The 15340-nt window shown below is 40.0% G+C and overlaps 1 protein-coding gene across 1 annotated transcript in view; it reads left to right on the forward strand.

Annotated features, from left to right (window-relative positions):
- LOC136447717 (E3 ubiquitin-protein ligase rnf213-alpha-like) overlaps positions 1–15340 on the forward strand; it is a 35668-nt gene that overhangs the window by 17372 nt on the left and 2956 nt on the right. The window contains exons 12-36 of the mRNA XM_066446760.1: positions 8–124; positions 372–537; positions 2381–2749; positions 2896–3554; positions 3909–4068; positions 4275–4492; positions 4961–5107; positions 5255–5416; positions 5552–6423; positions 6572–6696; positions 6794–6871; positions 7034–7143; positions 7379–7514; positions 8154–8346; positions 8993–9233; positions 9725–9862; positions 9964–10069; positions 10793–11003; positions 11144–11312; positions 11565–11701; positions 11884–12078; positions 13814–13942; positions 14161–14290; positions 14499–14737; positions 14984–15066. Of these exons, the coding sequence (XP_066302857.1) occupies positions 8–124; positions 372–537; positions 2381–2749; positions 2896–3554; positions 3909–4068; positions 4275–4492; positions 4961–5107; positions 5255–5416; positions 5552–6423; positions 6572–6696; positions 6794–6871; positions 7034–7143; positions 7379–7514; positions 8154–8346; positions 8993–9233; positions 9725–9862; positions 9964–10069; positions 10793–11003; positions 11144–11312; positions 11565–11701; positions 11884–12078; positions 13814–13942; positions 14161–14290; positions 14499–14737; positions 14984–15066 (5290 nt within the window). The remainder of the gene's footprint in view (positions 1–7; positions 125–371; positions 538–2380; positions 2750–2895; positions 3555–3908; positions 4069–4274; positions 4493–4960; positions 5108–5254; positions 5417–5551; positions 6424–6571; positions 6697–6793; positions 6872–7033; positions 7144–7378; positions 7515–8153; positions 8347–8992; positions 9234–9724; positions 9863–9963; positions 10070–10792; positions 11004–11143; positions 11313–11564; positions 11702–11883; positions 12079–13813; positions 13943–14160; positions 14291–14498; positions 14738–14983; positions 15067–15340) is intronic.

The following is a 15340-nucleotide window of genomic DNA, read 5'->3' on the forward strand; positions in this document are numbered from 1 at the left end:
CTTGCAGGTTCGTCTGGTCCATCAAGTTGACATATTCTGTGAAGTTGACCTAGACAAACTGAACAGTGTGATCGCGGAATGTTTCACCAGCGCAGCATTTTCAGCCGTGGAGCGTCTCTGCCAGGTAAACCGCTTTGATAATGGGGTGCTATTCTTGAAAGTAATTTCAGTATAATTTCTATGTTATATGCTAAAGATTTATGCAACAACAGGTATACATTTTTTTTAAATATCTTAGATGAATCATAGATAGAAAAAAAATTAAAATGTACTTTTCAGCATGGTAACGTAAATGGAGCATAAATGTGGTAAATATCTTGCCTATGTATCTACCTTGGGTAGACAATGATCTTTATTCTCTCTTTCCGAAGAGTGAAAAGGAGGGTGAGTGTTTTCAAAACGCCATTCCCTCAGCAGCGAAGTACGGAAGCCTTTTTTCTTACATGTTGAGCAGAACATGGCATCGCGTTGAAGAAACGTCACTTTTGCGGCACTTGTTGACATGGCAGCCATTCCTTGGATTCTTCAAGATGTATGGTAAGTATACCACCTATGTTCTGCCATTGATTGCTGTATCCAATAGTGAGTTTTCCGAACATGAGTAGCAAAAGGAACCTTTCCACATATATCATATTTGCGTGTTTTTATTAGAGATTCCTAAAATCAACAGGAATACGTTGTATATTTAGTATATTGAGTCACTTAAGTGTATAAGACACAAATGATATCAAAATTGATATTCTCTGAAATTACATTTAATCATAACCGTATTGTTCAATAAAATAGGCATTTGCACAAAACATTCACCCTTCTGATATCATCAAGCATCTAACCATCAAAACATCATACCTCCAGATTTTCATTCTTCCCACCAGGTAATTACATTAATCGGTGACTATACCTGTCATGACATGTACATGACAATAACCATGGAAGCCGGTTTGGAAATTTGCACTGCGGCTCGGAAAGAACGTTCCTTTTGAGAAGCAAACAGACTAAATATTTTAATGTCTTTTTAATTTTGTTTTAAAAATTTATGTTCTTGAAAGAAACTATACCTATTACAGATAATAAGAAAATGTTGCAGAAGTCATGTCATTGGTTCCATAACCAGACTGCACAACAGCGGGTCAAAGTAGAAGACAATTTCTTTACCGCAAACGTTACGTAAATCACAAAATGTTACTGCGCAAGTCAGACGAACTTCAATTTACGCACAAGTGTGAAAGGGCCCTAAGACGGCGTTATCATGACTTCATTTAGACGATTTTATTGGCTGAAACTGTCCAAATGCATTTTTTCCGCAAAACGCAATGACTATGCAACAGCATTTTAACAAGAAGTTTGATTGATGAAATATTCAAGTCTGCTAAGACTGTTGAATGGCAACGACATCAACGTCATGACCTTATTAGCCATCAGCTAGCCATCCTGTATCAACCATCTCTTTAAATTTTGAAAATAGAATTTTATGAACATGTGAGCCCTAAAAACAATGAATACAGACTAAAGAAATGGTATGAATGCTATTTATTGTAAACAAGACAGTGGCAATACACGAGGAACAACAACCTGGTTATATTGGTTTCTGGCCTATAATGTTTTCAAATTGACATGGATTATGACTGTTGAATCATAAAAGCTTCATTAAATTACCTAGGATGCTAATGATATGAGAAAACAAGTGCGGTTTAGCAAGAAAACCTTGAAACTTCACAGTACGAGCCGAAATAAGAACATTTTGTAAAATATGCCTGCCAGTAACCCGTTACCATGGCAACGCGAAACAACAATGGACTTCTTCACTAATTTGACATCTTTACCTGAAAAATTTAGCAAAAGTCACCAAGTTTAGTGGATCTAGCGGAAGCCGTATAGGGGTTGGCGTGGGCCTTAAAACCCTTCTCCAGGTCTGAATAGGTTTGGTGCAAAGCATGGTCATTCTTAACTTTTGCATGGATAATGATGATGAGCAGGAACTATTCACACCTAGTCATATTTCCTCTTGCATTGATGAAGCAATGTACGTACATCAAGTCACCAAAAAAGTTGGAGTGGATGACAATTGACTTGCACATTATTTTTCACATTTGTTTGGTTTTATTTTTCAAATGATCATTCCGTCATTACGTATACTTTTTACGATCATCAAGCACCAACCAACTTGCAAAAACCTCATTCTTTATACTAATACAGCCGATTTGGAATATGATGATATCTTAGTTTCATTTGGAAAAAAGGACGTTCACAAACTGTCTTTGGTCTTAGTAGTCACTTCGAAATCAAATCACTTTTGGTGCGCGTTGTTGAGGTATGTAAGTTGTAACTTCTTACCATACAAAGTATTGTATTAATACCCGTGACATTTCATTCTTCAAAGCTGGAGCATCACTTTTGAAGGAAACGCTTGCCGATGACTGCAAAGACAAGATCACCGTGGCTGTTTCAGAATTGGAAGACATGAAAAGGAAGTTATTGGATGGGACCATTGCTGTGAAAGAGCTAAAGATATTGATCGAGTTCAGCTTTAGATTCCTGGAGCTCAGCAAAATCATTACACCAGAGAATCCAAACAGCGACAAATACGAGAGCCAAAAGGCAGAGCAGTTAAAGTTGCCTCCGTCAAATTCGACCCGTAAAGAGATTGTCGACATTGCCCTGGAGTGCCGCAGGGACGAGCTCAACGCATTTAAGGAAGAACGACGACAGTTGCAAAAGTTTCTAGGCATGTCTGAGATCATCAGTCCAAGTAAGTTCGCTTTCTGGAGTCTTTAGTATTTCATCAGTGTCACTATGTCTAACTTTGCATTTTTCGTGTTATTGGAATCTATCGGTTGAATCATAAGTTCCTTAAATTGTATTACATCTAATTTTAATGGTGACCTATATGATTAGTCGACAGAAGCATGCTACAACAGAAAGTAAACGCCAACGTTGACAACCTGCCCGTCAATCAACTTTGCGCTGCCGTCACTTTTGATAACAAACAAGCTGCAGCCACCAGTGTTGATCTCAAAGAAGCCCCCGAGGTAATATTCTTCAACCTTGCGCCACACGTCAAAGCCATACTGGATCCAGTGGGACGACTTGACAAGAGTATTCTCTTCCATGCAATTTGGAAGGAGAAGGCAGACGAAGCGCGCAGCATGATACGAAAATCAACAGACGCAGGCTCTGACGAGATGCCATATCTACCCGACACCACAGAAGACCATCAGATCGTGCTCACAATAGATCAGGTGGTCACCGATGTTTGCCAGCCAGCCCTTTTCGTGTGGGAAAAGCAACGAGAAGACATAGAAACGGGAGAAATCACCTTAGAGGACGTCGACAAGTATTTTGGAGGCATAATGGACAAGGAACAAGATTTACACCAAGAAATAGCGACGTTATCCAATAACCCCAAAGCTTGTTGGGTGACTGAAAGAACGGACCAAATCATGCAATATCACCTGCTTGGACAGTACACCAAGAAAGCTAAACATATCAATGACGTCAAGGAGACTTATGACTTGCAAGGAGACTTCAGCTCTGTTCAGACTTTACTTGAATCCGTGAGTATTCTTGCTGCACATAGGGTCTAGGTTTACAGTATGTAAATATATGAATGGGAAAGCTAATTCGTTTTGCAGTGATATTACCACATAATATAAAATTATTTGTTACTTAGTTTTTATGTCCCTTGCCTTCACAGGGTCACCCGGTTTTTCCCTGAAGATTTGACAGCCGTAGATTGTATAAAATGATGTTATATTCCCTGTGAATACAGGAAAAAAATGCTGACGTTATCTATTCCTCTTATCATTGACCAATCTTATCGAAAACAATATTCGAAATTGTTCATACATATTGAAATCTGTTTTGCAGATTGAGGCTAACACCCAATCTTATCATTTTCTATATTACAGAAAGATCCAGCCTTCAAAAAGCGTACGTTAAGGTCTATCGACGACTCTGTCTTCAAGTCTACTTCGACTCTCGCTGAACTGACAGAAGCAACTTCGGAGGCACTCAGTACCTTTGTTGTGTCGAAACCTTTGGTAGACTGGATGCGAAAACATACGAAAGGTATGAAATATCACGATTTTGAGCCTCATAATAATGTTGAACGGTATATTAAATCAATAACATGCCATATAGTTTCCTTTAGTCATTGCCGTCGTTAAGACATGTACATGAGTGAATGTATTGCATTTTGAGTTTTGACACTTAACCCCCTCTTTCAGTTGTAAAGGTTCAAATTGCCAATTTGAAGCATTCATTTCTATCAACAGACACAAAACAGTTGAAGGTGTTTGCTGATCTAGCCAGTATATCGGCTGGAGAGACAGACATTGAAATCGACAGGGTGAACATGCTACTCTCAGCAGGTATAGGCTTCGGACCTCTAATCTACGACCTCAAACGAGATGCTGGCTTTGCTGAAGTGATGCAGGCTGCCAAAAAGCTTCAGACATATCAGGCACTGGACCCCAACATACGAAAGAAATTGGTTGGTATCCCTAATTGGGCACATTTAGATAAAAAAATTGATTTTCAAAGGATAAGAATTACAACGTCCTCGATGTATATATTGTGTAGTGCAACGGTATTAGAAATGTAGTCTAACATTAAAAACAGTCCACAGCCACAGTATTAATATTTGCTCCCACCTAGCACATCGCGGCTAACACGACGTCAACATAACTTCTTTAATTGTGTGGACTGATATACAAAGACTAGTCAATGTGTTTTCCTGTGTGCTTGGAAGAGGTATCACATTATGATGCGGTGAATAGTTCATTACTGAAGTATGTTTTATTACAAAGAGACATCAGGGCCCAAAGATTGTATCATCGGGACCCTGTGATTACTGCTTATGTTCACAAGTCTACAGTCATCCTATGGATATTTGCGTGAACATCCAGGGCGCCTTTCCGTCGACAGAGCAAATTTTTGACTTTTTTATTTGTCTTTGTAGCGTGCAATGAAGAATCACTTGTCGTGGCTGGAACATGTCCAAGAATCTCATGGATCCGTAGAAAAGTCGTCCCTGTCACAAGCAGAGGCGATAAATGCAAGGGGCATCTACGTGATCGGCAACATTGGTCAACCAGACAACTTACATGTATGTATGCCATTATTTCCTAGACTTTCCTCTCTTTTGATTAATTTTCACGTGTACGCTGTACGAAACTGAGTGGATTAATAGCGTGTTGTTGCACCTAATTTTGTGATGGATAACATTAACAAAATACATTTTGACCATCACTAGGAACCGCTTGATAGCGTCGTGACAATGTTATTCAGTCAGGCTGAGGGCGACACGGACTGTCGGCAGTACAGTGTCAGCAGCTTGAAGACACTGCAAAGCAAGCTCATGCTGATTGCAGGGACAGCCAGGAAAGGGAAAGAAGAAGTAGAGAGGTTCGTTGAGGTAAGATGACTGCTGCCAGCTGTAGTATGACGGTGTGGTCGAATAACATTAATTCCTACGTAGCTTTCGCCCTCTTATCGATATCGAAAATATTTCGCAGGCATTAGTGATGGCAATATCTGGATTTTTCTACAGGTCTTCGAAGGTGTCATGCGGCTTGGAAACATGTACCTCCAACTCCGAAAGGCGGGCTCCGTGCTCTTTGACAAATGGACATGCAATCTGTATTGCAATCCCCAAAACAAACGCAAAGCTGTCGTCGACTTTGGTTTTGAATCGCCAACTCTTGATGGAACAGAGGAAGATATTGCAAAGGAGGTCACTAATCTGGCAAATTTAATGGAATCTTGTCTGGGCGAGTGGCGTCGGTTTGTCGACTCCAATAGAGGCAAATATCCTGAGCTAAACAACTTTACCACAGAGCAAGTCGTGGTTCTTCGTGGGGAGCTTGCAAAGCATTTACATAATGAAGTGGCGTCATCACAAGCAATCGTATTGCTAGACAGTGTAAAAAAGCTCTGCTCAGTAGAAGACCTACGGTCAGCCTTATTGATGGTAAAACGTGATGAAGAGGATACTGTTGAAAAAGTCGAAGGATCCTCCGAATGGAAAGTACTTGAGGCCCGACCTATCTCAGAAGCAATAGACCCAGATGCTCTTCTTAAACAACTTCACAGTGTTGTTTCAGATTTGTCAGAAGACATGGCTAAAGCTGCTCTTAAAGTTGCTCTTAAAGTATCCCAAAAGGGAAACTTCGATGAAACCCTTGACGAAGCCATCGATTGGTGCAACTTCGGCAATGAAGAATTGGCTCAAGAGATTCTTGCACAAAATGAAGACACCACGGATCTGAAAGAACAACATTCAAAAGAAGCTATTGATGTGAAACATGCTGAAGAACAAAATGATCCCAACATAAATACTCCAAAGCTTGCTCCATTGAATAAAATGGCATCTCTTGGTGAAATCACCCACAGGCTTGTTACGGAAGCCAATGAAAGAGATGCGTATGTATTTTTTCTGGCATACTGAAAACATTTCTTATGAATTGATTACAACTATTATAATTCAGTCACTTTCATTCCACCGAATGCTTTTTTCGTTTCAAGCAAAGATGACTATAGTTTGAAACGGATGGGTTTTTGTTTTCTACAGCACACTTGTGGAAAAAATCTCAGACATCTGGGATCTGTACTTGAAGTCAAACCAGCTTGAGAACATGACGGAATATTTGAGCTTGGGTCATCTCGGCCTAATTCTACAGAAACTGAGCCCTACAGGTATGTTATGTGTATTTGTGTACATTTTTGATGTTTGTGTGCTTAACTTTTCGATTCTTTATATCAAGTAAATTACCTTGGCTACATATTCTTTCAGAGCACACTTCACAGAGGAGACCATGGCCAGATACATATTTGAAAGAGGGTGTCCCGAATTTGATCGTCTGTCCTGCAGGTGATAGTCATAATATGTCGATAATACATATCTCAATGTATTTGTAACAAAGAGGCAGATCAACGTTTTTGTTGTTGTTGTTGTTGTTGTTGTTATTTTTTTCAGGAATGTGGTTCTTCTATAATTTGACAATTTTTTTTTCTACAATTTACTGCTATTCAGGTGACATGTTAAGAACAGTGTTGTCCCTATATTCGTACGGAGGCGATGGCTCCCCTATGCCATCCTACAGTGAAGTACTCCTGTGTACCTCAGAGACTACAGTGGAGGAGGTGAGAGAGTTAAAGTTCTCAGGAATCATACAGCGTGGCGTAATATATAGTCCAAGTGCATCTAATGATCTAATTAATTGTGGTAGTTGCAATTCTAATTGTTAGAAAAATTCATCGAAGTCAAGTTAGTCTTAGCAAAGTTTGAAAATCACAAATCTGAATCTCGGCGTTATAAATATAATGTTAAAGTCTTCAGTTACCAGTTGATCCTTTACAATCTGTTTCTTATCTCTAGATCGTATTACTCTGGAGACGAGCCATTACCGACAACGCGGGTAGAATATTCTGCTTGGTGAACATTGATAAGCTGGACCATGACGTCAGTGTGAAAGCTGAAGAGGAACGCCTAAAGCTGATGCGGCGTCAAACAGGTACGGACGTTTCACTGTGAGGCACTTGACAAGAAGATACTTAAAATGACGTCTTACATCAATATTTTCATCATGCTTATACATCGATTCACGATAGTCTCTTCGATATACAACAATGTTTTTGTCTCACTCTGTCAACGTTTTGGTAGCTGCTCTGCTGCCTTCGTAATGGTAAAACAAAGGTAGGTAAAGATAGTCTCATAGCCGAAGGGTCAATGGGCAATGGGCACAGTATTTGAGGCGGCCCATTCCTATATTTCCACCACAATTTGCCTCCCCAACTGAAGTCAGGTACCCATCGTGTAAATCCCCGTTCTTAATGACATAGAGTCTAGCAAAGAACTCCAAGAATCGAACCTGCGACCTCTCGGTCTCGTGTCCGCTAGCTCAGCTTTACCACTCGACCATTCGACCACGCCTCCTAGGTGTCGTTATCAGGGCGAAAATCACTAGGAAAACTAGTGCACCTTGTCCTCGTTTGTTACTATCTCGTAGTATTGTTGAGTTCATTGGCGTTGGCATACATGTAGTCTTATTATAATCACCACAACATATCTATTCAATCACAAATGTTTTAGAGTTGTGCATTCTAAACTTAAGATTAACCCATATTTACATTGTTTTTTTTTTAATATAAAGGGTGCCATCTTGTTCTGATGTGTGCCAGAGAGAAGCAGCACGAGTCCTACATAGCTGCCGCCCTTGAACAGTATCGCGTACAGCAATTCGCCCCGTGTCCACACAAGGATATCAGAGATTACCTGTCAAAGCAACTTGTTGAGAGCAATACAGTAAATGGCACCGAACCTGCGAGTAGACTTGACTACCAAAGGTGAGACTTGAAAGCGTCAAATAGCTCAAAGCAGATTTGGATCCATTTCATCATATCTGTTGTTTCATTCCTTGATGATTTGGTGTGTGCCTGTCTATGTATTTGTCAATTGACTTTGGCCAGCATAACTGAAGAATCTGTGAATGGATTGTTTTGATGTTTGACGTCTTGGCAAGAAGGCAACCAAGGCCAACTATACTGCGTGGATTTTCAGTATTTTTGGCATGTAAGTACCTTGAGTAGAGCGACACAAAGTTAAATGAAAAGCTAAGACCTGATTTGAATAAAAGACCACCTATAACAACAGTATCATTCTCCATGGTAGGAATGCCACATATGTTAATCAGGTCATGCTATAATAGTTTTCTACCAAAAGATAGGACTTTCATAAATGTGACTTTTGTAATTTTGGTAGAAGAGGTCATCAATGGACATTACTTGGGCTTATTCAGCTGAAAAGTATAGTAAATGCGATACGACTCACAGCGCTACCAGCATCTCAAGATTTTATCGAATGCCTACAGATAAAATACAATCATAATACGGTAGACATAAAACAAAGAAACTCTACCTATTTAAAGGATGCCTGATACCCTTGAACTAATCTTGTTTCTAAAGAAGTTTATTTTGTTTCCCATACTGCTAGGAGCTCCGTTCGTGTGATTTCATCTAACAGACCTGGTCTGGGGAAGTCTTTGTACGTGCAGCGTCGTGCTGAGCAGCTACAAGCTAACCCGCGATCCGTCGGAAGTACTTCTTGTTATCTGAAGATTCCGTTCCATGAGGCGGTCATTGATGTGGATTCCATCTTATCGGCTCTGAATGGACGAGAGCAACATCCAAAGAAACCATCACCTACGATTATCCACCTCGACATGTCTCCGCTGGTGAGTTAAGAACGCTCTGTAGGACGATCTGTTTTCATCCAGTTCGTCTGAGTTGGTAAAGTACATTATGAAGAAATAAACCATGCTCCAACTAAAAATGTGCTCAGCAGTCTTTGATTAGATTACTTTCCTCGTCTTTTGTATGACCCAGTCCTTCTTAACTTTTTGCACGGATGAATTCCGCAGTGGGTCATATGTACATTATACTCTTGATACCGAACATGGCTACTTGTGAAGAGTAAAGAAGGCATTCAGGCTGTCAGGCTCAGGCTCAGGCAGTCTACATCAGGGCGCAACCGGGACGGGAGGGGGGAGATATCAACTTTGAACAACCTTTGACCCATTGATGACGTCAACCGTACATCAAGTCAAGTGTCCAGAATTAATGGGTCAGCTAACTGGACACTCGAAATCTGCACACATATTTGTTAACATTGAATAGTAATCTTTTAACAATGGATGATGATCCATCTTGAATTTTTCTTTAACAGGTGCGTAAGGGTATGGATGATTTCCTTTTCAATCTCATGGTTCTCGGTCGTGTAATGGGGAAAGATGGCAAAGTCTGGTTGCGACTCCCATGGGACCTGTACCTGATTGAGAGGACACTAGAGACCCCAGTTGTACAGGTCAGTATCTGGTCTTCTATTTAAGGAAACTCCTTTTTGGCTATCACCATTCTGAATGCGTATTGAAACGTGTGTATATATCACCTTTGTTTTTGTTTTAGAATCCTGAAACAACGGGTACACAACCCTTCGTGTCATTTCTACCTTCTGCTACTTGCCGATCCCCAACTGAGATACTTGAGCAAATTGAGCAAAGGCCAACCGAAGGTATGGTATTAACAGTTTGCAAAGAAGCTGCCATACTGTTATAACTTATCGTTTGGACCAAAGAAAGCCAAAAACAAAATTTGTTGGTATGTTTCTATTGCACACCCGGTTAAACGCCTGATTGTGTAACACACCAGGTTTGCACTAAAGCGTTACTTATCTTGTTAGACCTATTTGATACATTCACACAAAAAGGACCCTGCTCCTTTCGTCTGGTAGGTTATTTTACGTGCTCGAGCCAAAGCTAGATACTCATTTTCACCTGAGCAAATTGGTAAATTTCGGGTTAAGTGTCTTTCCCAAGAGCAGAATGTCGACGGGATTCGAACCCTTTACCTCTGTGTTTTCGGCCAAACACATTGCCTTTACGCAACAAGCCGCCGGGAATTGGCTACGCTAGGCGAAATTGGACATATTTCAAGGCACTTCAAACGACACATATCTAAAGCCCTTATCTCGCTGGACTCGCGGAACGTTACCGACCTCGCTGTGATTTGACAGAGAGACCAACAAATTTCGTCGATAAATACGAATCTTTTACACTTTGTGTGATTTGTTGTCCTTTTAGTCATACCTGTACATTTAAGGGTAACACAAATTCAATTTAGGACGCCGCGAGGCTACCAACGTTCCGCGGGTCCAGTTAGATAGGGGCTTTATTGATGTGCATCACCAGTACCAGATGTAATGTGTCATCCTTGGTATCCAATATAAATTTCTTAGAACAAGGGGCACAGGATCCTACCATGGACGCAACAACCTTTCCTACCGATCCTACCATGGACGCAACAATCTTCTCTACCGACGAGTTCCAGAGACCCTTCCACTACCTCCGACACTGGGAGGCTGGAGAGGACTTGGACCGATTTACATTTGATCCTCATGCTCACTCTGCTGTTGACAACCATGCCAGCTTTTTAAAGGTTGTCCTTTGGTAAGTTTTTGCATGCCGAATACCAAATCGCATGCATTGCATTTTTCACCTTCAATATCTATGGAATGATTCGCACACATCTTAGAGCAACATTCAAGATTCGAGTCATACAACGTAATAGAAATCATTACTATTTTCAGCCATTGCGGAATCAAGGATCCATCCTGGGCAGAGTTGCGTCACTTCCTTTCCTTCCTGAATTACCAACTCAGAGACTACGAGCAGTCCGATTTCTGCAAAGACTTCTTGCGAGACAGCCTTCCTGGACTGAGAAAGTTTGTAGTTGACTTCATGATCATCATGTCTAAGGCAAGTGAAAATATGTACATGTATTACTAACGATACATAGTAGGAGAACTAGTTTTTTTGTATCCTAACGACCATACGAAACCACAACATATGAGCCTTATCTTCTTATTTTACCACTTGTGGCATTTTTCTTTGTTTAGTCGCGTTATGGTACAAAACGAAACGACGCTAGATTATACAATTACTTATGTTTCATTGAAAACCCTTTTTAAAGCCCAACTAAGTAATGTATAACAATTACATCTTTTACAGGACTTTGCAACTCATTCCCTTGAGATGGCTGATGAAAGTCCGTCGTTCAAGGTAGATTTTGAGGAAGAGGCCAGTTACACCGCGGAAACAGATGAAAATCCTATCCAATACCATCTGCGTCGAAGATGGGAAAACTGGTAAGGATACCTTAGATGAAAACATACACACACTGAAGATCTCAAGGAGTGTCAGCTAATATTTTCTTAGTATATGATAATATGAAATAAAAATATAAGATTCAGCTATGATAAGATAGATTTTTTAATGTTGTGCAATATTAGATAGTGTCTTTACGACGTTTTATGCCATCTCTACACAGCCCTCATCCATATCTGTTCTTCAACTCCGATCACCACACGATGACGTTCCTTGGCTTCCATGTGGATACAAAGGGAAACATAAGGGACCCGACAAACAACAGTGTCCTGCAGCAAAACGTCATGGGGAAACCACTACAGCGTGGTTTGGTCCTACAGGGTGTAGATCTACAGCTCAACTTTGATGAGCTGCCGAGGTAGGATGTTGTCAAAACGTTGCATTTTGCCTATACATTTACAATGATGGAATTCAAAGGACCAGTCATCAATTGTTTATTATCTTCGCCGAGTACTGGTACTCGGAGTAAACTATGTTTTTGGTTGAGCCAGCTGTTGGATGGGTCTGTATGTATGTCAAGAGCATAACCCAAGAAAGCTTTGATGAATCTTTATGAATTTTAGTTGGTGTGCAGTGGTTTTGCAAAGGAAGGTCAAGTTTGAAAATGGTTCACCTTGCGTTTTTCAACAGTACTGCAGCGGACTTTGCATTTTTGTGTGTTTGTATGTAGGCAGAAAAAGTGACGGAAACGTTGATGGATCTTCATGATTTTTTGTAGGTGTGTAAATGTTGTAGAAACGGAAGTCAAGTTCAAAAATAATTCCCCTGGCATTTTCCGTCAGTACTGATGCGGGCTTTGTGTGGATATGTATTTGTATGTCGCCAGCATAACTTGAGAAACTGTTGATGGTTCTGTATAATATTTAGTGGATGGGTAGGGTTTACAGAAAGGAAGGTCAAGTATAGATAAACAGATGGGGCATATAAATAAACAGATGGGGTACTCTCACTACACTCCGAGCAGAGATGTGGGTCCGGTTGGTTATTAACGTGTTCAGTTTAGGCATTCTTGTCGAACACACGGTTGGCGACATAACGAAAAGGCGACAAAATAGAAAGCCTGACGAAAACACCTAGAAACGCATCAAAAACAAGCCAGACCCACTTCTCTGCTTGGAGAGTACACTGCACCAAAACTGCACCACTGCTAGGTATGGAAAAGTCACATGTACTATGTCGTTCAGAATGTGTATGGTATGGAATAAAGATTCATTCTTTTCATATATATTGACTGTACCATTTCATCATCACTTTCAATATTTTTTGATGACCAGTTATAACATATATCAGCACACTAGACACATATACTAGTGATGTACCACCAAATGATTTTTAACCCAATCTAGACTTGACTCCCCCCCCCCCATCATAACTTCCAAACGGCATGGTGTATGATCAAATTTGCAGGAAGTGATAAGCATGTAAATATTAATCACTCTCCACAATAAGCCTTGATTATTTGGCGAAGATACTGTGTTCGTGGAGCTCTAGTTGATATAAGTGATCTTTGCATTACATTACGTGCCAAATCATGCGTCAGTACGCAATTGAATAGCATGTGTTGAAATAAGACAGTCACTCTTTTCTGAAAGCCTATCATGTGCTTTAGAGCAGAGCTTTGTGTTGTCAATTTAATTTTGATAAACATCACGTTTTTGCAGGCTTGCAGGGGGGCATTCAAAAACTAATTATATATTTATATATATATATATATATATATATATATATATATATATATATATATATATATATATATATATATATATATATATATATATGGAACTGGAAAAATCTTCTTTATAGTTTGGTGAAGGTTTCGTCAGTAATGCAAATGCATATTGCTTCGTATTTCACATTGCCTCCCGTGGCCCAATAACAGTAGCGTGAATCGATGTTTTGCCTATGAATGTAGTGGGTTCGATCACTATACTATTTATCTTTAACGTAACCACCTAAGTTGAACCGTTTAGCGTTTTTTTCTACATTCCAGTATACATGACGTTAAACCAAATTGATAATAGGATGACACATGATGAAATAGTATTTCTGAAATACAGCAGTTACCTTATTACTACATCAATTGTCATGTTCAGGATCGAGAAGATCAAGAAGCTACGCATGGTCATGGGGCTGGATAAAGGCCAACACTTTGACCCTGACGAGAGTTACGAACTGACAACAGACAACGTGAAGAAAATTTTGGCAATACACATGCGATTCAGGTAGGTATCAGTTCACCATACTCTCCTGCATCTAACCACGAAAACTTCAAGTTTAAGTTCCATTTGTATTCAGTTCAAAGCAGCTAACGCAGTAACACGTCCTTGTACGATTTTACCTGTAGATTTAACGCATCTACCTAAACGAAAGGTACGCTCAGTCGTTTCACAGTGTGTGTGTGTGTGTGTGTGTAGTCGTTTAAAAATTTTACATATTTCAGGTGCAACATCCCTGTCATCATCATGGGAGAAACAGGCTGTGGAAAGACGCGCCTTGTGAAGTTCATGTGCGACCTACAGGCAGGACCACCCACTGACAAAGGCCGGCCAAGAAATATGATTATCATGAAAGTGAGTATTACATACATTTTTTCCATTGTATAAAGTAGCATCCAAAATATACAATTATACATATTCTATTTCCGCAGGGATGCGCGCAATCATCAAAATTAAATGGCGTGTCGTGTTTAAGCGTAAAAATGTATTTCTTAAGGAAGCCACCAATCAAATGTTAAATTTCACATTAAAGGTTGTTTTTCGTTCTCCATTTCACAACTAGCTTCATGGAGGTGTAAGTTCTGCAGACATCATCCGTACAGTAAATGACGCACAGGAACTAGCAACAAACAATAGGCGCCAACACAACATCGAAACTGTACTGTTCCTCGACGAGGCAAACACAAGTGAAGCTATTGGGCTTATTAAAGAGATCATGTGTGATGGAACTGTGAATGGCAAGCCTCTGGCTACTGGAGAGGAAGGTTTAAAGATTGTAGCAGCTGTCAATCCCTATAGGCGGTAAGTTAATATGTTCCGCACTATTCTTAAAAGGAAATGAACACTGGGGTTCGTCTGTTGAAGATTGATATTTTGAATTCAATCATAAGTTTTTATTGCTATTTTGATTTTATGCAAGATAACAATGCATCGTACCCGTTTAATACAATGTATATATGACAGTTGTTATGTCATTGATCCTTCTTTAGATACCAAGGTCAGGTAGTTTCAAGTGCAGATAGTTATGGTATTCTACTTTAACTCCAGGCACACTGAAACTATGATTCGTCGTCTTGAACAAGCAGGACTTGGCTACCATATCAGGGCGGAACAAACTGCTGACAAACTCGGTAAAGTATATATATATTTACTAACTGCTAGTATTTTTTTGGGCGACGCCTCAGTGGCGAGTCAAATGGCATAGTATTGTGTGCAGTTTGCAGATATTCTAGGAATTGCACAGGCATTTGTCTACAGGAACATTAATCCCTGAAGAATGTTTAGAATGTTAGTCAGCAGCACAAAGGATAGAAAGTGGGTCATGCAGCCCCCAACGGCAATCCTCCTAGAGAATCTAGACAGGTAGCTATATGTGTTAGCCAGATGTCAGAGTCAGGCTTATGT

This window comes from Branchiostoma lanceolatum, chromosome 13 (assembly GCF_035083965.1).
Source record: "Branchiostoma lanceolatum isolate klBraLanc5 chromosome 13, klBraLanc5.hap2, whole genome shotgun sequence".
NCBI lineage: Eukaryota > Metazoa > Chordata > Leptocardii > Amphioxiformes > Branchiostomatidae > Branchiostoma > Branchiostoma lanceolatum.